This window comes from Pelophylax lessonae (genome assembly GCF_965119305.1).
Source record: "Pelophylax lessonae genome assembly, chromosome: 3".
Taxonomy (NCBI): domain Eukaryota; kingdom Metazoa; phylum Chordata; class Amphibia; order Anura; family Ranidae; genus Pelophylax; species Pelophylax lessonae.
Window position 1 is genome coordinate 85,148,552 of NC_138770.1, and position 22,217 is coordinate 85,170,768.

General features: G+C 44.1%; 1 protein-coding gene across 1 annotated transcript in view; it reads left to right on the plus strand.

Annotated features, from left to right (window-relative positions):
• The window catches only part of AGBL5 (AGBL carboxypeptidase 5), a 165,109-nt gene that overhangs the window by 121,565 nt on the left and 21,327 nt on the right, over nucleotides 1-22,217 (plus strand). The window contains exon 12 of the mRNA XM_082249750.1: nucleotides 9,922-10,113. Coding sequence (XP_082105876.1) covers nucleotides 9,922-10,113 — 192 coding nt within the window. The remainder of the gene's footprint in view (nucleotides 1-9,921; nucleotides 10,114-22,217) is intronic.

The window sequence follows — 22,217 nt, forward strand, 5'->3', positions numbered from 1 at the left end:
AATATGAAAAGGGCTATCTCCCAAAATGAGACCGAATAAATTTACCAGCTCCGAAGTATGGCTCCTGCAGGGTTAAATGTAGAACTTGATATGAATTGTTTTATTAATAATTTTGAATCCCATTTGTGTTTCTAATTTTGGAATTTAAAAAAAAAAAAAAAAAAATTAAAGATATGTGATGATATATGTATTTATTGTAATAAGTAGGAATATTTACGCATTCTATATATTTTTTTTGGTGGTTTAAAAGACTGATAATACATTACACCATCTGGTAATCAGAAGGTATCACTGTCCTAGAGATCATTAATGGATGCCGTTCAATAACAATCTAATAGTAATGAAAGATTGGTATTAATATGTAGTGTAATATTGTTAGAGCATATCACTTATTATCCAAAGGATATTTATACCCATAAACCAAAACTTTCGTAACATCCTCCCAAATACAGGAAGTGTATTAACAAGGGAGTACCAAGATGGAGGCTGCAGCACTTCGGTGGAGGTGACGTATACTCCAGAACAGTTTAAGGTGTAGTGGGAGGGATTGGGTGCAGTAGGAGGGGATTTTAGTATAAAGAGCAGAAGTAGATAGGATACCCCAGCTTCAGATGACGCCCAGTGGGAGGTGTGAAACGTGTCAAGCAGGGGGACTAACGTCTGACGACCTTTCCGGTGGTTGGAACGATTGCCGAAGTGGCGCGACACCACAGGTTTTTTTTATGCTGTACTGCCGAAATTTAATTGTAAGTGTGAGATATTTATTTATTGGATAAAAATGATCAGTTTACAATATGAGGATCTCTCTTCATCCTATAAACATCCAATACGGGGAGTCTTAAAAGACAAGGAAGTACTCCATCGTCTATTCATTGGCATATGATAAACATCCAGTCTCATCAGGAGGAAGTGAAAGAGCCCAAACATTAGCTATAGTGCTTGCGCAGCACTTGATGCCCAAATTCCTTATTGTTCCGGTGAATGGTGACACAAAAGGGGAGCACAGAGTGATTCCCTTTCCCTGGATTCCAAAGCACTAGCACTTTGATGCACAGAAGAACCCTATGAATATACACTCATTGATATTGTAAATTAACCACTTCCATACAGAGCAGTTAGACCCCCTTCCTGCCCAGACCAATTTTCAGCTTTCAGCACTCTCACACTTTGAATGACAATTGCTCAGTCATGCTACACTGTAACCAAACAAAATTTTTATCATTTTTTTCACACAAATAGAGCTTTCTTTTGGTGGTATTTGATCACAACTGGGGTTTTTTTTTTCGTGGTATAATTACTGAAAATTGATCACACCAGATGTACTGATGGCCTATCTCCTTTCTTGAGGCCCTGAAATGTCAGGACAGTACAAATACCCCCCAAATGACCCCTTTTTGTAAAGTAGACAGTCCAAGGTATTTAGTAAGAGGCATGGTGAGTTTTTTGAAGTTATAATTTTTTCCCACAATTCTTGGGAAAATGAAGAAAAAATGTTTTTTTTTCTTTTTTTTCCAAAAACGTTGTCAATTTATAAGCTATTTCTAACACATAGCATGTACACAGCAAAAATGACACCCCAAATTCATTCTGCTACTCCTGAGTATGGTGATACCACATGTGTGAGACTTTTACACAGCCTGGCCACAAAAAGAGACTCCACGTCCAAGTAGCACCATAAGGCGTTTTAGGAGCATAAATACACATAAAACTTTCTTACTACCTATCACACTTTTCAAGGCCCTAGAGCACCAATACAATGGAAAAGTCCACAAAATGACCCCATTTTGGAAAGCAAACACTCCAAAGTATATTCTATGAGGCATTATGGGTCCTATGAACATGTCATTTTTTTCCACAAGTTTTAGGAAAATGTGGGGAAAAAATAAAAACTTTTTTTTTTTTTTACACAAAGTTGTCAATTTATAGGATATTCCTAACACATAGCATGTACATAGCAAAAATGACACCCCAAAATACATTCTGCCACTCCTCCTGAGTATGGCAATAACACATGTGTGAGACTTTTTCACAGCCTAGCCATATAGAGGGGCCCAACATCCAAGGAGCATCATCATGCATCCTAGCCACGTGCCTAGGCCTATTTTTGACATTTAGTGTTTACAAGCTAAAATCAGTTGTTTTTGCTAGAAAACTACTTAGAACCCCAAAACGGTATATATTTTTTTAGCAGAGACCCTAGAGAATAAAATGGAGATTATTGCAATATTTTTTATCCCACCGTATTTGCGCAGCGGTCTTCCAAACGCAATTTTTTTGCGAAAAAATTCACTTTTTTGAATTAAAAAATAAGAAACCAGTAAAGTTAGCCCAATTGTTTTCCATAATGTGAAAGATAATGTTACGCCGAGTAAATGGATACCCAACATGTTATGCTTCAAAATTGCGCACGCTCACAGAATGGTGACAAACTTTGGTACTTAAAAATCCCCATAGGCGACACTTTAAAAATTTCTACAGGTTGCTATCTTAGAGTTACAGAGGAGGTCTAGGGCTCAAATTATTGCTCTTGCTCTAATGATCGCGACGATACCTCACATGTGTAGTTTGAACACTGTTTACATATGTGGGCGGGGTTTCCGTATGCTTTCGCTTCTGCGCGCGAGCTCGCGGGGACAGGGCGGTTTAATTTTTTTTTTTTTACTATTTATTTTATTTATTATTTTTTTATTTTTACACTTTGTTTTTTTTTTTAAAAAAAACTTGATCATTTTTATTTCAATTACAAGAAATGTAAACATTACTTGTAATAGAAAAAGGCACGACAGGACCTCTTTTTTGTGAGATCTGGGGTCAAAAAGTCCTCAGATCTCACAAGTACACTAAAAAATAGAAAAAATTAAAAAAATTAAATAAAAAAAATTAAATAAAATGGAAAAAAAAAAAGGGGACCTTTAAACTGGTTGCTAGGCAACGATGTTTGCCGTAGCTCCGGTCCTCCAAGACCATAGAATCGAGTGAGGGCAAGCTTGCCCTCACTCGACATCCTGTCTGTGAGGATCTGGGACCGGATCGTTTTCCCCGCTGCCGGCGGGTCCGGTAAGCGGGGAAAAGGACCAGAATGCGGCGGGGGGGGGCACCTCTTCCGCCACCCCGGAAGGGTGATCCCGCGGCGAATCCGCCGCTGGGACCACCCTTATCGGAAAGCCAACCATCCACCGTTTAAAAAAAATACCAGGGTTATGGCAGCTATCTGCTGCCATAACACCGGTATTTAGGTTTAAACGGAGGACGTATATAAACCTTTTTGGACTTAGACATGGTGGCTGTATGAAGGGTGACAGGTACTCGGGTACTTTGCTGGGCAGGTGACAGGTACTCTGGTACTGATGAGCAAGTGGCAGGTACTCGAGTACTCCGATAGGCAGGTGACAGGTACTCGGGTACTCTTATGGGCAGGTGACAGGCAGGTGATAGATGCTGATGAGTAGTACTGATAGGTGATACTGTACTGATGGGTACGGATGATCAGTACTGATACTGATAGGCACTGATGAGTAGTGATGGGTACTGATGAGCAGGTGGCAAGTACTCGGGTACTTCAGGTGTCAGGTACTCTGATGAGCAGGTGGAAGGTACTCGGGTACTCTGATGGGTAGGTGACGGGTACTCGGGTACTCCGATGACGGGTACTCGGGTACTCCGATGACGGGTACTCAAAGTACCCGAGTACCTGTCATCAGAGTACCCGAGTACCTGTCATCAGAGTACCCGAGTACCTGTCATCAGAGTACCCGAGTACCTGTCATCAGAGTACCCGAGTACCTGTCATCAGAGTACCTGTCGTCAGAGTACCCGAGTACCTGTCGTCAGAGTACCCGAGTACCTGTCGTCAGAGTACCCGAGTACCTGTCGTCAGAGTACCCGAGTACCTGTCGTCAGAGTACCCGAGTACCCGTCGTCAGAGTACCCGAGTACCCGTCATCAGAGTACCCGAGTACCTGTCACCAGCCCATCAGAGTACCTGTCACCAGAGTACCCGAGTACCTGTCACCAGAGTACCCGAGTACCTGTCACCAGAGTACCCGAGTACCTGTCACCAGAGTACCCGAGTACCCGTCATCAGAGTACCCGAGTACCCGTCATCAGAGTAAACCGAGTACCCGTCATCAGAGTAAACCGAGTACCCGTCATCAGAGTACCCGAGTACCCGTCATCAGAGTACCCGAGTACCTGTCACCAGCCCATCAGAGTACCTGTCATCAGCCCATCAGAGTACCCGAGTACCTGTCATCAGAGTACCTGATGGGCTGGTGACAGGTACTCGGGTACTTTGATGGGCTAGTGACAGGTGCTTTTTATTGGGGGGGGGGTTCAGTGTGGTTGGGGTGCACTGTACTTGGTAACTAGCTGTTACCACAATCTCCTCCTCACACAGGATCAGTGTGTGAGGAGGAGAACACAGCTAGTTACCGTGTTCTCTGATGACATTTGTGACCGGCTGTGATTGGACACAGCCGGTCACGTGGTAAAGAGACAATTTCATTGGCTCTTTACCTAGATCGGGGATGGGCTCTGTCCGAGGGACGAGCCTCGTCCCCGATCGCCGTGCTGCGCGCCCTCGGGGGGGCGCGCATTAAGGAAGGAACGAGTGGCTCGCGCTGGAGCCGCTCATGTGATCGGCTGTGATTGACACAGCCAATGACGTGGTAAACAGCCAATTTCATTGGCTGTTTACCTTGATCGGGGTTGGGCTCAGTCCGAGGGACGAGCCTCACCCCTGATCGCCGCGCTGCGCGCCCCCGGGGGCGCGCAGTAGCGGGGAGATCCGGGCGCCGTCATATGACGTCCGCCCGGATCGAGAGAGGATTTGTGCCGACGTCATTTTACATGACGCGGTACGGAAGGGGTTAAGGACTTTTTACAAAGCACTTTCATTTATAGTTATTTATGCACATGTCACTTTATTTTTATCTATTTATTGATTTACATATATATAGCACTTTATTGATGTAGCAGCGCTGATATCCAATTTTTTATTCATGTATAGTATGCACTCAATACATGGTCAGGGCTCCTTTGGCACTGTTGAGGTGTTATAGAAGCCCAGGTTGCTTTAATAGCGGCATTCAGCTTGTCTGCATTGTTGGGTTTGGGGTGTCTCATCTTCCTCTTGACAATACCCCACAGATTCTCTATGGGGTTTGGGTCAGGCGTGTTTGCTGGCCAATCAAGCATAGTGCCACCATGATCATTAGTCCTGCAGGAAGATGAAATCGGCATCTCCATAAAGCTGGCCAACAGAGGGAAGCATGAACTGCTCTAGAATTTCCTGGTAGAGGGCTGTGCTGATTTTGGCTTTGATAAAACACAGTGGACCAACACCACTCTTTCTCCAGATTCTGGGACCTTGATTTCCAAATGAAATGCAAAATTTGCCTTCATCTGAAAAGAGGGCTTTGGACCACTGAGCAAGCAGTCCAGACCTTTTTTTGCTTAGCCCAGGTAAGATTATTCTGACTTCTCTAGTTCAGGAGTGGCTTGATACAAGGAATGTGACAGTTGTAGCCCATGTCCTGGATGTGTGTTTGCTCTTGAAGCACTGACACTAGCAGAAGTCCACTCCTTGTGAATCTCCCCTAAATTCTTGAATGGCCTTTGCTTCACAAATCTCTCAAGGCTGCAGTTATCCCTGTTGCTTGTGCACCGTTTTCTACCACATTTTTTCCTTTCACTCAACTTTCCATTATGCTTGGATACAGCACTCTGTGAACATCCAGCTTCTTTAGCAATGAGCTTTTGTGACTTACCCTCCTTTTGGAGGGTGTCAATAACTGTCTTCTTGACAACTGTCAAGTCAGCAGTCTTCCCCGTGATTGTGTAACCTACTGAACCAGACTGAGAGACCATTTAAAGGTTCAAGAAACCTTTACAGGTGTTTTGAGTTACTTATCTGATTAGACTGGGACACCATGAGTCTACAATATTTAACTTTTTTCATTCTGAGATACAGCTAGTGAAAACCCAGAATTCAGTAAGCCTCAAAATTAAAAGAAATAAATGCTTGAAATATATGTCACTCTGTGTAATGAATCCATACAATATGAATTTCACTTTTGAATTGAATTACTTAAATAAACTTTTTGATGATTTTCTAATTTTTTTAAATGCACGTGCATTTTTTCGTATGTACATAAATATGTTAAATAACTTTATGACCACTGACAGGTTAAGTAGATAATGCTGATCATCTCATTACAATGACATCTGAAAGTCCGTTGGCTAGATTAGGCAGCAAATGGCATGTGAGCTTTAGAACTGGACAACATAGCAATGGAAGAAGGTGGCCTGGGTTGAGGAATCACGTTTTTTTTTTTTTTTTTTTTACATCATGTGGATGGCCGGGTACGTGTGTGTTGCTTACCTGGGGAAGAGATGGCACCAGGATGCAGTATGGGAAGAAGGCGAGTCAGTAGAGGCAGTGTGTTACTTTGGGCAATGTTCTACTGGGAAACCTTGGGTCCTGCCATTCATGTGGATGTTAATTGACACGTACCAACTACCTAAACATTATTGCTGGCCAAGTACACCCCTTCATGAAAACCGTATTCCCTGATGGCAGTTGCCTCTTTTAGCAGGATAATGCACCCTGCAAAAATGTTAAAGTATTTTTTGAGGAACACAATAATAAGTTTGAATTGTTGACTTGACTCCCAAACTCTTCAGATTTCAGTTCAATGAAGCATCTGTGGGATGTTCTGGTCAAGTCTAGTCAAGTTCAAGTCTGATCCATGGAGGCCCCACTTCAAAACTTAAAGGATTTGCTACTGATGGCTTGTTGCCACATACCACAGCATAGCTTCAGAGGTCTAGTGGTATCCATGCCTCAACGGGACAGGAACGGGAAGTTTTTGTGTTCTCATTCATATTCTCTGGAAAATGGCTAAGAAATCATAAATTCTGCCAGGGTATGTAAACTTATGAGCACAACTGTACATATAAGATTTGCTGCTAGTTATATGATACAAGGCCAATAATGATGCACTATCATCATCATCATCCTGTATCCAATATAGACCTTACCCAGTCGCTTCCCTGCATATATGCACAAAAGTAGTGCCAATGCAGCCTTGAAAAAACTAACAATGCCAATTGCAATAAACCCAGAAGAAGAAGTGACTAAAAGTTTCTGCAGAGTCAACTTGAGCATCAAGCTCACACATTTGGCCTGAAGACTTAATTGGACCAGCTCACACTGTAGTCAATGTCATAGGTAACATATTGATCCCAGAATTGGGAACAACCCTAATTGGTAAGGACCAGAACTGTGACCACTGGAATTGAGAGCCACCAGCTGCGCAGTGTCGGCTGGTGTCTCTCTAAGACTTGATGTGGTGTTAATAGGGATAGACTGATATGTTTTTTTCAGGGCCGATACCGATATTTTGGTCACAATGTATCGGTATCGGCCGCTATGGGCCGATATTTTGTACATTTAAAGTTTTGAAAATAAAGACAATTTTTGACACAAATCTGGTATTGAACATGTTAATTTTTGTTTAATGCTTAATGACTGGCTTGCTGGCACCCTGTGGTGGGCGGGTGGCTGGCTGTCTGGCACCCTGTGGTGGGTGGCTGTCTGGCACCCTGTGGTGGGTGGCTGGCACCCTGTGGTAGGTGGGTGGCTGGCTTGTACAGGACCTGTGGGTAGCTGGCTGGAATAGTGCCTGTGGCTGGCTGATACAGGGCCTGTGGGTGTCTGGCTGTCTGGCACCCTGTCTGTGGGTGGGTGGGTGTCTGGCTGTCTGGCACCCTGTATGTGGGTGGCTGGCTGTCTGGCACCCTGTCTGTGGGTGGCTGGCTGTCTGGCACCCTGTCTGTGGGTGGCTGGCTGTCTGGCACCCTGTCTGTGGGTGGCTGGCTGTCTGGCACCCTGTCTGTGGGTGGCTGGCTGTCTGGCACCCTGTCTGTGGGTGGCTGGCTGTCTGGCACCCTGTCTGGGTGGCTGGCTGTCTGGCACCCTGTCTGGGTGGCTGGCTGTCTGGCACCCTGTCTGGGTGGCTGGCTGTCTGGCACCCTGTCTGTGGGTGGCTGGCTGTCTGGCACCCTGTCTGTGGGTGGCTGGCAGCCTGTGGTGAGCAGGTGGGTGGCTGGCACAGGGGCTGTGGGGGGCTGGCTGGTACAAGGCCTTTGGGTGGATGGCTGACTGGTACAGTGCCTGTGGCTGGCTGGTACAGGGCCTGTGGATGTGGGTGTCTGGCACCGGCTGCTGTGGGTAGGTGTATGGCTTTGATACACTCCCGCGAGACTAGTCCCAACTCCAGACGAGGCTGTCCAAGGCGAGGGAGGCAACCTAAGAAGGCAGAATGATGTCCCAAAAATATCGGCAATATTGGCCAGTTTCGGGGGCCGATACCGATATATCGGGGAAAGTGTGTATCGGCCACCGATATTTCGGCCTTGCCGATAATCGGTCTATCCCTAGTTGGTAATGCATTTCCAGACATGAGACAATGTGCTTAGGAATGTTAATATACACACAGATTGAGGGGTGGGAAGGGGTAATGGATGGACTGGAGTGACTCCAAACTTTTGGTAAAGCACAGTGGCGAGAGTTTTACAACTCTCCCAACAACTGGGTATTTGGTGGCGTTCCTTTTCCATTTGACTTCTTTCTTCAAATATCCGTCTTGGGTCGGGTTGACTTTTTTTATATATAACGACGAAATAACTTTTAGCCTCAGATATGCTTTAGAGCAGGGAAGGCAAAAATAAGCAGGTTCACAACTCAATAGCTCAGGTTAAGCTACTCACATAAAACAAGGAACCCCAGGATACATAACTCCCCCAATAGTCCGAACTTTGAAGATGTAATGCGCATCAGACCGAGTCCAAATCAATTTTTAATTACTTTACATTTACCATTATTAAAAAAATAGGCTGGGACTATATGATGGTTGGTTTGACGCTCTCATTGGACCGGTGGTGTTCTGATTGGATTGGGCATGGCCCATGTGAAAAGGTCCTAATGCAGCCACCACATCTAAGGACTGGTAAGCTGCAATGTATTACATGATTGTTTGTTTTTTAATTTAATTATGTTTTATATTATAGCCTTTGTTCACTGGTCATTATAATTGTATGCGTATTGATGGTTATGACATTTATTTAGAAGAGATTTAATCTGGCCATACGCATATCAAATTTTGGCTAATTCTTGCTGAATAAAATAGCTGGCAGTGCAGATTGCTCCATCTATGCTGTTTAGTGTAGATTGGGGTATTGATTAGTTTTATCTTAAGCCCTCAGAAACGAAACCTATATGGTATGGCTAGCTTTACAAAGTAAGAGTAAAAATTTGAAAGTTGTGAGATTAACATGCATGGACATCCACAGACAAGGCAGGTGTCAAGCTAAAGGCCTGACCTCTTGATCAAAGGGGGAATCTTTTTAAGCTCCAGTCATGGACCGTTGCCATATGGGACTCCCCAATATTTTACATATTATCCTAATACTTAAGAATTTGTATACATCATTTTTTATTGAAAAGGAAGAAAATAGTGCAATACAATATACTCTTTAAAAAAACCTATTGAAGCAACAGTAGTAAATTTTAACCATCATGAGCATACCATAAGTGCAAGAAATGTAGTCAAACTACCTAAACTACCCCTTAGGGTGTTGGTGAAGGTCCCCCTTAAAAGGGGTTGGACCTGTCACTCCAATTGGGCTCATTCTGTGACCAGGCGCTTTCTTCTCGTAGACCAGAGGCTCTGTAGAAGCCTCCACAGAAAGCACATACAATAAGTACTAGTAAACGTTAACAACGTAATAATGAGTAATACTAGTTGTATTAATTCCTAATCCAGTTCCATGATCCTGTGTTCCTGTATCAATAAACTTGGAACCAATTTAGATATCATTTGCTTTCCTTTTAACAGTGATCTGGTGTATGTTTTGCAGAAACGAGAACTCAGGAGAAAAGGCGTCAACACCATCAGTCATTACTAAGAGCAGCTGTCCATAGCCCACCAAGCAGCCATCATACCTCCAGCTCCCAGGCACCTCAGATCCCACCACTCCTCAGCCGGGGGTGCCCACGGACTTCACTACAGAAGCCATCTTGTTCCTTGCCAGTGTCACTCAGCATGTCAGGTCTGTACCCTGCCCATTCCTCCAGCCTGTGTAAGGTGGTGCCCGCTCTGAAAACTGTCTCCAAGGCGCGTTTCCTGAATAAAGCCTTAGCAAAGAGGCTGTCTTGCCTGCTTCCTTCTAGTCTGCCCATCCCAAGTTTACTGAGCCGGAGAGGCAAGCGTCCTGGCAATAACAGCTTCCTTTCCCGACATGGTTTTCTAAATAAACGCTTCTAGGCTCCCACCACTGACCTCTTGGAAAAGCCCTACTGGGAGGTGTTTGGTAAGGATGTGGCCTCTTGGGTCCAGCAGAGCAGGAATTTACCCTGGAGGAGGACTAGACCCTGCTCCATTACTTGCAAATGGGCACATTAGTTTTGGTTGGAGTTGGCATTTAATATAATATTGCAATGCTTTCTTGAAAATTGACACCGTTGCTGAATATTGTGTTGTGTCCAGGATTTTTTTTCATGCAGACTTAAAAGATTTTGAAATGTCCAATTTAAGTATCGTCGATATTTTCTATCTAGTATGGCACACCAGCTACTAGATTCACTGCATGCCTTTTCAAAAATATTTTTACTTTTGGCTTCATTACAAATTTTCCATTGATGTAAATATATATTGTGTATAAAGAATGTATTTTGTAAAACCGCAGTATGCTATTTTTTTTTTGTTTTCTTTGTAATATTTTTTGGAGTTTGTGTATATTTTGTTCAGTGCTTGCTACACAAGTACATGCATTTTTTTTTTTGTTATGAGAATGATTTGTTTTATAAAGTACTGTTAATATAAATATATAGTTCTCTTGCATACATTTTTAAATTATATTGCTGATCGCAGTAGAGGCTGCCATCAACCGTTTGTTTCAAAAGGTGCTAGTTTCAGAGAGGTGCACGCCCCTGTGGTGTCACACACAGTAATATGCTCTGGAATAGCTCTAATTCCAGCAGTTACTGCTCCTTAAAGCTAAGCTCCAGGTTTCCCTTTAGCTTGCACAGCTTTCCAGGATTAGATTTAAATCTGGTGCCATTACATGCACTGGCATAAATTTGATTGGCTCTAATGTGCCTGCTTCCCCTAATGCACCTGTGGGATTCTGGTTCTTACTGCTCCTGGAGCGCGGTATTCCTAAAGGGGTTACTGCGACTGTACACCCTTCCTCTTCCCCCTTTCTGGCAGCGCCTTCCAACCTGCAACAGCTCCGGGCTCTCCTCTATTGCCCACAGCACAACGTTCTTACTGAGAATCCTGGGTTCACAGCAGGTCACAAAGCTTGGTACCAAGGCCTTGGCCTCCCTTCCCACAGCCGCGGAGGTTGTAAGTATCCCTCCAGGGACAAAATTTCACTCACAGAGCATGGCAGGTGACTGAAACAAAGGAAAAAGCTGAGATGGACTTTCTACCTCAAACTCAGCACTTGGCTCCAATGGCAGTGGTAGTTTGTCCACTCAGGACTATAGAACCCTTTACTCTGACTGTCCCCCCCCCCCCCCCCCCCATCGGACTCACTGCCTTCCTGTGGCCCATCTGCCACGCAAGCTTTTTTTTTTTCCTGTCCGGAGGGGAATTTTTCTTCCAAAGCGTCAAGATTTCACAGGCATAATCTCAGGCCTTAAGACCATTGCTAGCGGGGGTCACAGCCATACCTCTTCGGCTTCCTCTCTTAGACTTCCTCTCTTCGACTTCCCTTGCCCTTGAGTCAGACACATTACTTGAGGGGGAGAAGGTAGTAGTTGAGGATGATTCCTCCCCTTCCGAGAAATTGGATCAGAATGATACACTTGTAGCAAAGATTTTATCCAAACTTAAGGATTCCATTCATATTCTTAGGCTGGGTTCACACTGATGTGAATTGGTTTACCCGCATCCAATTCTCATGTCAGGAGACTGTGACTGACTCTCAATGAAGCCGGTTCACACAGCCCTGGGGCGGCTGCGGAGCCGTTTGCAGAAGGGTCCTCTGCGTTTCTGGTCTGTTTTCAGGTCCGAATTCAGCCAAAAATTCAAACCTGAAACGGTGAACAGGGGTGCATCGGACCCCCTGCTGCGAGCTGCTCCGCACACAGTGTGAACCCAGCCTTATTGATGCTGTACGCTTCTGCTTAGTGCTAGAGCAGCCTGAGTCTGCTCACCTCTATATATCCAGCAAAACCTTTCCCGGTCCACTTGTTGCTTTATCCTGCCGTTTGAGGACTAACCTTATCCAGAAAATATTTTTACTCCTCCAAAACACTTTGTTCAACTATCCTATTGAGGAGAATTTAATGCAAAAGTGGGTAGATTTTACCATATTTTGTCTTAACAAGACCCTCGTGGCTGTAGTTGAGATAACCCTGTGTTCAAGGGCCTAGAATAGAACAGGTTAGAAGCCCTCTTAAAAGCCCCTTTTTCCTTGGTGGAACTGCCATGCAACTTGCAACTTCTTCTGTGACAGTCTGCCAGACAATTGTTGCCTGCCAGTACTCTTCTCTCCCACCAGTAGGACTATTCCTGTGGTTAGGAAAGGTTCCTTGCATAACCCTAACAGTCTTCCAAAAATCTAAAGCAGGAACATGATTTTGGAAGAAAAAATGTCTCTCTAAGTCTGGTTTCAAGGCCTCTTTCCAGTAAAGCCCCCTCCCAACTTCTCAGTGTGATGATGATTGGCATCCTTCTGGTTCCAGAAACTCTCCAACCCCTTGGTTCAGAGAGGCATTTCCAGGGACCACAAACTGGAGTTTTGCACCCTGTCTCCTCCCCGCTTCATGCCTTCAAACGTGCTTTTTTTTTTTGATCCATAAACATTTTATTAAAGAAATAAAGAAGAACATACAGGGTATACAAGGAGCATACAGAAATCAGAACAATATGCGTAAAAGTGAGCATCACAAAAACACAATATAACATAATGGGCTATACGCTAATGAGGCTTCGGTGGGATCCATGTAGAGTAGATAACATAAACCGGAATTCGGGCCGCAGATGGTAGAAGGATACACGAAGCATATTCCTGGGCCAACTGAAACCATTCAAAGGAGGGCTCATGTGCCACAGCGGCACCATTTATAAAATACAGTTAGCCAGGTTGTATGGATATTAGGGGTTGAGAGCGACCAATGTATGGGAGTGATCCCACTAGGTAGGGATTAGCATGTCGTATAGCCGATGGGAAGAAACGGACAACAGACTGGGGGGGAAAGAGAAGGCAAGAGGGGGAAGGGAAAGATAGGAAGGAGCGGAGAGAAGAGAGGGTACTGGAAGGGGAATAGGAAGACTAAATAAAAAGGGGGGGGGGGAGATCCTAATATAAGGGGGGTAGAAGGGCACAGGGATAACTGTGAGCTCAAACATGCTTTTTTCCCCTTTAGGGCAGGCTGATTTTCTTGATGTCCTTGTTTCCAGGAATCATTGCCCTCCCAATATTTCTATTATCTTATTCCAATATATAACACACACACACACCTTCTCATAGAAAAGTAGGTGGAGCTCGCTATCAGGAAAAGTGTGATCTGAAGTTTTCAGTAAAAAAATGATAGTTGTTTCCATTGATCCATTTGGTCATCTTTGCACCTTGTGCATGTTTGGCACTTGGGACTTCATGGATGACCTTTTTCCCATGTAGCTCCTGGCTCTGCTCCTGTCTGTTTTTGTGGTATTTTTGCTTTACTGTTGTGTTCTCCAACATGTAAATCAGACACAAACCCAAAAGGCAAATTGGGAGTCCCAGCTAACGACTCAGAAATGTTTGTAAACTTGGGGGCTCCTTCAGAAATTTCATTACCAGGCTCCTTGAGAGATACAAGAAGTTGTTAGGCAATTAACCTTGTCAGCCTTCCTTTTCCAACTACTAACTTGGGCTCTGGGTGGAAAAACCCTTTGAAATGTAAGACATTTGTACTTTGCTGGTGTTGCTTCCATGTGGGGGACTGTGGGGATCATTGTGGATTGGAAAGATTGGTCACACTCAGTGCATAATAAAGGGTTCTGGTGGGGACATGCTTGCTTTCTGCTTTAACAGAAGACCTCCCCTTATGCTTTGCCACACTACGCTGCCTTATAGAACTGCAGATATATATTCAAATGTGGGTTTTCTCTCTGTACCCTTTAAGTGTCAATAAAATCATATGTTGGTGCTTTGTACTGCATTTTAATTGTGACTATCCTTTAGGTCTTGTTGGGCAAGATGTTTCTTTTAGTTTCTCGTTTACCAGTTTCTCATACATACACATGGACTTATTTATTGATGTTAACCACGTACAATACGGTGGATTGGTTTACAGCAAAGTGAAATCTGATAAGCTAAATGTATTTTACCATTTCCTCAAATTTAAGCCTGGGTATATATGGATCGAAATTTGGCTGGTCCAGCAGGGACTGATTGAATTTCAAACCATGTTTGCGCAGGCTGATTTTACCCAAGTCGATTTATCGATCAACTTTGGTACAACCAGCCTGTCGTATTTTCTTACATACGATTACTGCCAGCCGCTATAGGCGTTAACTGTAATCGTTGTATTCTGCCAGCTGGGAAGGCTCCCCACGCCCCCCTGCTTACAGAATACAATAGCACTATGGGAGGCATTCCAACACCAACACTGAATGTTTTAATGGGGGAATCCAAGTGATTTTTTTTTTTTTTTCTCCTTCCACTATGTGTGGAAGGAAAGAAAATTTGAGTAATCTATGGCCTGCCTCCGTGACCATCACTGCCTCACTGATACAATTTTAAGAGACCCTTTAAAAGAGAATTATGGGAATAGAAAATCATACTCCTCTAGATGGCTGCAGCACTGATTGGCGCTGTCCCCCGACAGCTCTACACAGAAAAATTAGCAGAGAGCAGTGACTGTCAGTCACCGGCTCTGTTCTGCCCCTCCAGCGCTAACTGGACTGCTGGGCTGTGGAGGGCGCAGGAAGGGCTGGTTCAGGCTCTTAGCGGCATGCTGAGAGGCTAAACCAGCTGCTGGTCCTTGCATCTGGGTGGATTCGGACTGTAAAATCAAGATCTTTCTCGAGCCTGGACTGGCTGAAAACGGGCCACAGGAGTGCATAATGAACTGCGCTACTCTGATCCATAGGAGAGGTATAGCACAAATCGATTTGGCTATACGTCTCACTTAATGATTAGCATGGTACATCTGAATTGGTGTAAATCCAATGTGATGCCTATGTTTTAAAAGGGATCAAATCTTTATCAAGTAACTACAGACTGGTTAGTTTAACTTCTATTGTTGGGAAGATAATGGAGAGTTTAATAGACTACATAGATGGGTTTTTGGTAGAAAATAATATTTTAAGCAATAGTCAGCAAGGATTCACAAAAGATCGAAGTTGGTTCAACTAATCTGATTTTTATTTTTATAAAGATGTAAGCAAAAACTTAGAGTGGCTGTGGATATAGTATACTTGGATTTTTCAAAAGTTTTTGACAGTTACCCACACACGGCTAATGTGTAAGGTAAAGTCTACAGGCTTGAAAATATCTGTTTGCGAATGGATAGAAAACTGGCTAAAAGCCCGCATTCAGAGAGTAGTGGGTGATGATTTATACTCTGAATGGTCTAATGCTATTAGTGGTGTTCCCCAAGGTTCAGTGTTGAGAACCTTACCTTCTCTTTCGTTCGCCGGACACAGCACTCCATAAATCATAACGACTGGGTTATATTTCCTCCTCCAGGAGTAGGACTAGGCAGAACAAAAAACACCTGGCTGTGTCCATGGGCTGTCCTCAGTTCCTCAGTTTGGTATATAAACCCCCCCCCCCCTGCTCTAGGTATTCAGTTTTAATCTGTCTAGTCAGGAGTAAGGACCTAGGGTCCCGGCTGGGATCTCTGTTCCTAGCATTTTGTTCTCCTTCCTTACATCTTTTTTGTTTTTTCTCTTGGGAGATCTCCTATCAACTGCCGGGCTGGGCGATGGGTTGGATAATATAAATCCAGTGGTTCCCGCAGCCCAGCCAGTAAGCGCACGAAGACCGCAGCTACGCTCTAGGTGGGCCGGGAAATAGCCTCACAGACAGAGGCTGGCTCGGTGACCTCCGGTCGGTAGAGTGAGTCCTTGGGGGTCCCTGTTCTCTCTCTCTCTCTCTGCTGATAGGTACCCTGAGCCTTGAGGGGATAATTTAGTGGTGCCAAAAGATCATTTTTGTATTACAAGGTCTTCCTTTCCTTATGGCGCCTCAGGGTCACATCTCCCCCACTGACTCCCTCATGGAGGTTGTAGGTCCCTCAGAAACCCCAGCTTCCCGTGGTTGCACTGACGGCGGCGGTCCTGCAGTCCTTCGTGTCCCGGGTGAAGGTGGCGTGTGGGCAAAGGCCCTTGGGGAAGTGTCCCCCTGCTCAGTCTGTCATCTGATTCTGAGTCTGATGCTGGCGTGGTCGCGGCCCGTCCAGGGATAGTGAGGACAATTCCTCCATGGTCGCAGCAGCGAATGAAAAGGCGCTGGTAGACGCACTTATCACTGCAGTGCGTGAGACTTTAAAAATGGCGGATGCGGCTGATGTAGCCACGGACATGGCTGTGTCGTTTGGTACGCATAAGTCACCTCATACTCCAAAGGTGTTTCCTTATGTGCCTTATTTTGACAGGTTTTCCTGTAAGGAATGGGAACAACCAAAAATACCCTTTGTGGTCCCCAAACATTTTGCTGTACGATAACCAGTAAAGGAATCCCTGTCCTTTTAAGGACCCGAAAAACAGAGGCTGTGGCATGCAGCATGTGTATTATGGATGGTTTGGCACTGTGGTATCTCCGACCCTAACTGAATGGGCCAAGCTTTTGCGCCAGGGCCTTGCGCTGTTGATTTAGGGGACCACTTGGTCCATGGACTGCAGTTTGTGATGCAGCTTTGAAAACAGCTCCTGTGCTGTCCAAACTTTGTTTCAGCGTTGGTGATTAGGCGCGTGCTGTGGCTTAAGAATTGGTCCACAGACCAAGCCTCCAAGAAAGCTCTCATTGATCTGCCCTTTCAAGGCAATCGCCTGTTTGGGGCTACCCTGGATGATATCATTAAGGGTATAACGGGAGGAAGAGTACCTTTCTGCCACATTCCAGGAAAGGAGCCTCTTCCCTGGGAGGTTCCAAGCAACCTTGGTATGGTAAGCCTAGTGCTAGCTTCTCCAGACCTGCAGACAAGACCCCTTCAGCATGACGGTCTGCCCTCACAAATTATTGGGGTGGGGGAACATCTTTGCTGGTGTTTTGCCTGTGGACTTCTTTTGTGAGCGTCAAGGAGATCCGTGAAATTTTTATTTTGGGGGTACCCAGAAAGGGGGGCAAAGTTTGTTCTTTTCAGGTTTTTTAGGTCCTCAATTTCCTTGTGCAAATTTAATTCCTGCAAAGGTTCAGGTAATGTCCTAACTACCGAAGGGACCCTCTATCCCTGTCTAGGGAATTGAATTACCTAGGTCTGATTTTAATTCTGACCAGTGTGATCCTTCCTCTGGAAAAATTTCAGGAAACACAGGCTGTGATTCACTGACTGCTGTCACACAGATAGTTCTCTCTCCCGATTTTGCATACAGGTTCTGAGTCTGGTGGTATCTACCTTCAAGACAGTTCTGTTTGCACAATCCTACGTGCAGCTCCTTTAGCAGGTTGAGCCCCACAGGAGGATACCGAAGTTTGTGGTGAGATCACGGGTTCCTCTGGCAGACGCAGCGGGCGTCCAAGGGCCATGGTAAGGCCAGTATCATCATCGGCTCAGGCTTCTTACGCAGTTCCTGTGAGGAATCAAGAGCGAGGATCTTCCAATCATCCTGGTGGCCGTAAACGTCCCTTTAGGGCCTCCTCTCGGAGAAGACCAGTTGTCCCAAGGGCTAATCTACCATCCTGCTTTAGAGTCGCTGGTTTTAATGGCTTAGCAATTGAAAGCCAGGTACTGAGGTGTAGAGGTTTGTCTGGATCAGTGATCCCTACCATAATGAAGGCGAGGAAGTCGTCTTCCAGCAAGATATACCGTTGTACGTGTAAAGCGTACGTTTCTTGGTGTGAGTCGATTGGCGCTCATCCTCGAATTCTTTCTGTGGCTCGGATCGTAACCTTTCTTCAATGGGCATTGTTCAGAAGTTGGCCTTGAATACCATCAAGGGCCAGGCATCTGCCTTGGCAATCTTCTTTCAGCGACCCCTAGCCATGCACTCTTTCGTTTTGTACCTTCATTCAGGGGGTTCAACGTGTGGCTCCAACTGTCAGGTCTCTTTTGCCGCTATGGGATTTAAATTTAGCGTTTTCAGTTCTACGGAAACTTCGATTTGAGAATATCCTTGAGATTCCCTTGTCTACTTTATCTAAGAAGGTGACATTCTTGGTGGCTATTACCTCGGCCCACAGGGTATCTGAATTGGCGGTATTATCCTGTCGCAGACCCTATTTGGTGGCCCATAGGGATAAAGTGGTTCTTCGTCCCTGTCCATCATTCCTGCCTAAAGTTGTCTCTGATTCCAGTTGAATGAGGACATTGTGTTGCCTTCCTTGTGTCCCAAGCCAGCTCATCCCAAGAAATTTGCTTTGCATACCTTGGATGTGGTTCATGCGATTTGGGTGTATCTGACAGCTACTGAGTCCTTTCGGAGGTCAGAATCGCTTTTTGTAGTTATGGACGGACCAAGAAAAAGGCTTGGTTCCGCCTTTCCCTGCCATGGCGCATTCTACTCGGGCGCTGAGTGCTTCTTGGGCCTTCCGGCATCAATATCGCAAGTTTGCAAGGCAGCCACTTGGTCATCGGTGCATACCTTCACAAAATTCTATATGACAGATACTTTGGCATCTGCTGATGCTTCTTTTGGCCGCAAAGTTTTGCAGGCTGCTGTTTTAAGAGGGGCTGTTCCCTCTTGAGGGGTGTTTTTCTTTAAACTTTTTATTTTTTTCAGACGCTCCGGTGTCCTTTTTAAGGGGCATGTGTTTAGCCTTGGGTTATTTTCCCGACCCCCGCATTTTCCTTTTGGCACTGCTTTTGGATGTCCCAGTAGTTATGATTTATGGAGCGCTGTGTTCGTTGATTAACGAAAGAGAAAATGGGATTTTTGTACTTACCGTTCATCGACAGACACAGCACCCATCCCTCTATGGAGTTCTGATACTTCTAATACTGCTTGCTACTAAACTGGTTACCTAGAGCAGAGAGGGGGGTTATATACCAAGCTGAAAACGGCCCCTGGGTATAGCCAGGTGTTTTTTGTTCTGCCTTGCCCTACGTCTGGAGGAGGCAATATAACCCAGTAGTTGTGATTTTATGGAGCGCTGTGTCCGTTGATGAACGGTAAGTACAAAAATCCAATTTTTTAAATATATTAATGATCTAGGGTCTGGGATTAAAAGTTGCAATTTCAGTCTTTGCAGATGACACCAAGCTATGCAGTGGAATAACGTCCTTATAAGGATGTCTCCAACTTAAAAGCCGACCTCATTGGGCAACTATGTGGCAAATGGGGTTTAGTGTTGAGAAATGTAAAGTTATGGACTTGGGGTTAAAAACATTCATACATCATACATACTGGGGGAATCAATGGTGGAGAAGAATCTGGGTATTCTGGTAGATCATAAGCTTACTAATAGCATGAAATGACGAGCTTCGGTTTCCAAAACGCGCAAAGTCCTTTCTTGTATTAAAAGGGGTATGGACTGCAGAGAGGGACATCATTTTGCCCCTGTACAAATCATTAGTAAGACCTCATATGAAATATTATTAATATATGTTTATATATACACAATAAAGGTTTTATTTCCTATTTGCCCACATCCTCAAACCTAAAACCGAAAAATTCTTGTAGCGATGCATTTTTCGGGGTAAATTCATAAAATCATAAAATGTATTGTACACATATTAAAATTATATATAGCACCATGTTCAGTGTATTGTAGCAATGGATTTTTCTGAGCATATAGAGAATGGTTCCCCAAAATAAATTCCTAAAAATGTATTATTCAGATATTATAATTGTATATAGCACCATATCCAGTGTTTGCAAAGTGAAGTTCACAAATCTTAATTCAACATCCACATGTTTGCCCAACACGCTTCAAATGCCCACTAATGTAAAATAAAAAGTTTCCATACAGTTTGCTGCAGTGGAAATTCTCAAATCCAGAAGAGGATAGCCGAGGGACATGAAGATAGTAGTTCAAAAGATGTAATAAGTGCTCCACTTTTTTTACTTCAAAGATCAAGAGCAAAATATTTGTGCAAGAATCCAAATCCGTTCTGGTCTGGAGTTCACTTCTCCCATCCATTAAAGATACTTCAGACATCATCCCCCAGGCAGATTCCAGAGTATCTTGATCTACTGAGTATTAAACTTCCTGGAATACATAAATTGCTCTTGTGGTTCAGGATCTAGGCATGATGTTGCTTCGCCTCTATGGGTGACAGGATTGAACTCCAGAACAAGACTGATGTGGATTTTTGTATGAATATTTCGTTTTTTTATTATTTGACGCTCTTTGTTGCTTTTGATGTAACACATCAAAACTACCTGCAATATACTGTATATATTGTGGTTGTGGTTGAGGATCTCGGCGTTAGAGGTGCGGATCTTCACTGGTCTCAGGAATCGATTCAATTACGATTATCCTGTCAACTATTCGATTTGATTCGATTCTTTATCAGATGGCTCTGAGGAAGAGGGTTCTCCCTCGACACACGTTAGCCCTATCTATATGGACACCTTCAAGTTCGCTTGTCCTAATTAAGGAATATGGTCCTGCGGTCAATGGATAGTCAAAGGAATTCTTTGATTTTATGCTTTTATATAGCATACTCTTGTGAGTATAATGTATGACGTGGTTTTAACAATTTTCCAATAAATGTTTTATGGTATTGCACTAGGTCGGTGCGCCCTTCTCTTGTCTTTTATGCTTTCAGTTTGTGTGAAAAACCCATCATCTTGAGAGGTGAGCAAGACTTCAGCCTTGCCAGTGCACTCTAAAGTTAAAACAAATTAGTGTCAGTGACTCAGTTTCAGGGACCCCTTCCTACAGCGTGTAAGGGTTAATGTAAACTGATGCCTAATTACCTTATTATTATCTCCGATCTTTCATCTTGTGCACTCCAGCCGGCAGGGAGGAGGAGAACGGCCGGCCAAAGAGCACGTAACTGACAGCGATGAAAGATCCGAGATAATAAGGTAATCAGGCATCAGTTTACACTGTAGGGAGGGGTCCCTGAAACTGATTAACTGACACTAATATGTTTTAACTTTAAAGTGCACTGGCAGGGCTGTCCTGGGAGAGGCGGGGGGAGCCGGTTTGACATCGTCCATGCATCGATGCAGCCGTTCCTCTGCATCGAATTAGAATTGTTCAAGGCTGCATCGCGATGCATTGATGCTACGATTAATTTCAACACCCCTACTCGGCGTGCAGTTGCATTCCCTCTATGGATGGCAGGATTGAACACCAGACTAGAACTGCAATTTTTAGCAAACTGTATAGAAACTTTAGATTTTACATTAGTAGGTGTTCCTATACGGATACTGTTCACATGTTCTCCTGATGAAGAAGTTTGAAACATTTGAAACTTGTTGAGTTAGCATGTGCATGTTAAATTGAAATAAGATTTGTAAACTTCACTTTTCAAACTCTGGATATGGTGCTATATGTAATTTTAGTTTTACAATCAGCCATTGCAGTAGTGCACCAGTCCACCCCACTCCTTTTTATTGGTTGCAGTAGTGCACCAGTCCACCCCACTCCTTTTTATTGGTTATCTAGGAACCACGGTTTGTGTAGCAGGAGAGGATTTCCCAGAAATTCCCACTTCTTGCTGCTTCACTCATGCTGATGTAGCAAGAAGTTTCTTACTGTCCCCAATCAGATATACACTTATAAGTTTAAATGTGATTGGTAATGCAAGAAGAAGTTGCAAAGCACAGGAAGTACTTTCTAAGTGACAATGTAAGGTGCACTTTGGATCCTTGCTGAGTAGTACTTGGATTAAAGAGACCCTGGATCCTTGCTGAGTAGTACTTGGATTAAAGATACTCTGTCAGAAGGCCATTCATTTCAACAACCATCTTCCCTTGTTACTGCCCTCTTAAAACTATTTGGTAAAGTCCTTTTCTTCCAAAATCAAATGTTAAAAGCAAAAGAAGCCTTTTGAACGGTCTAAGACTTTTCCTACGAATTTTTGTTTTAAATTCAATTCC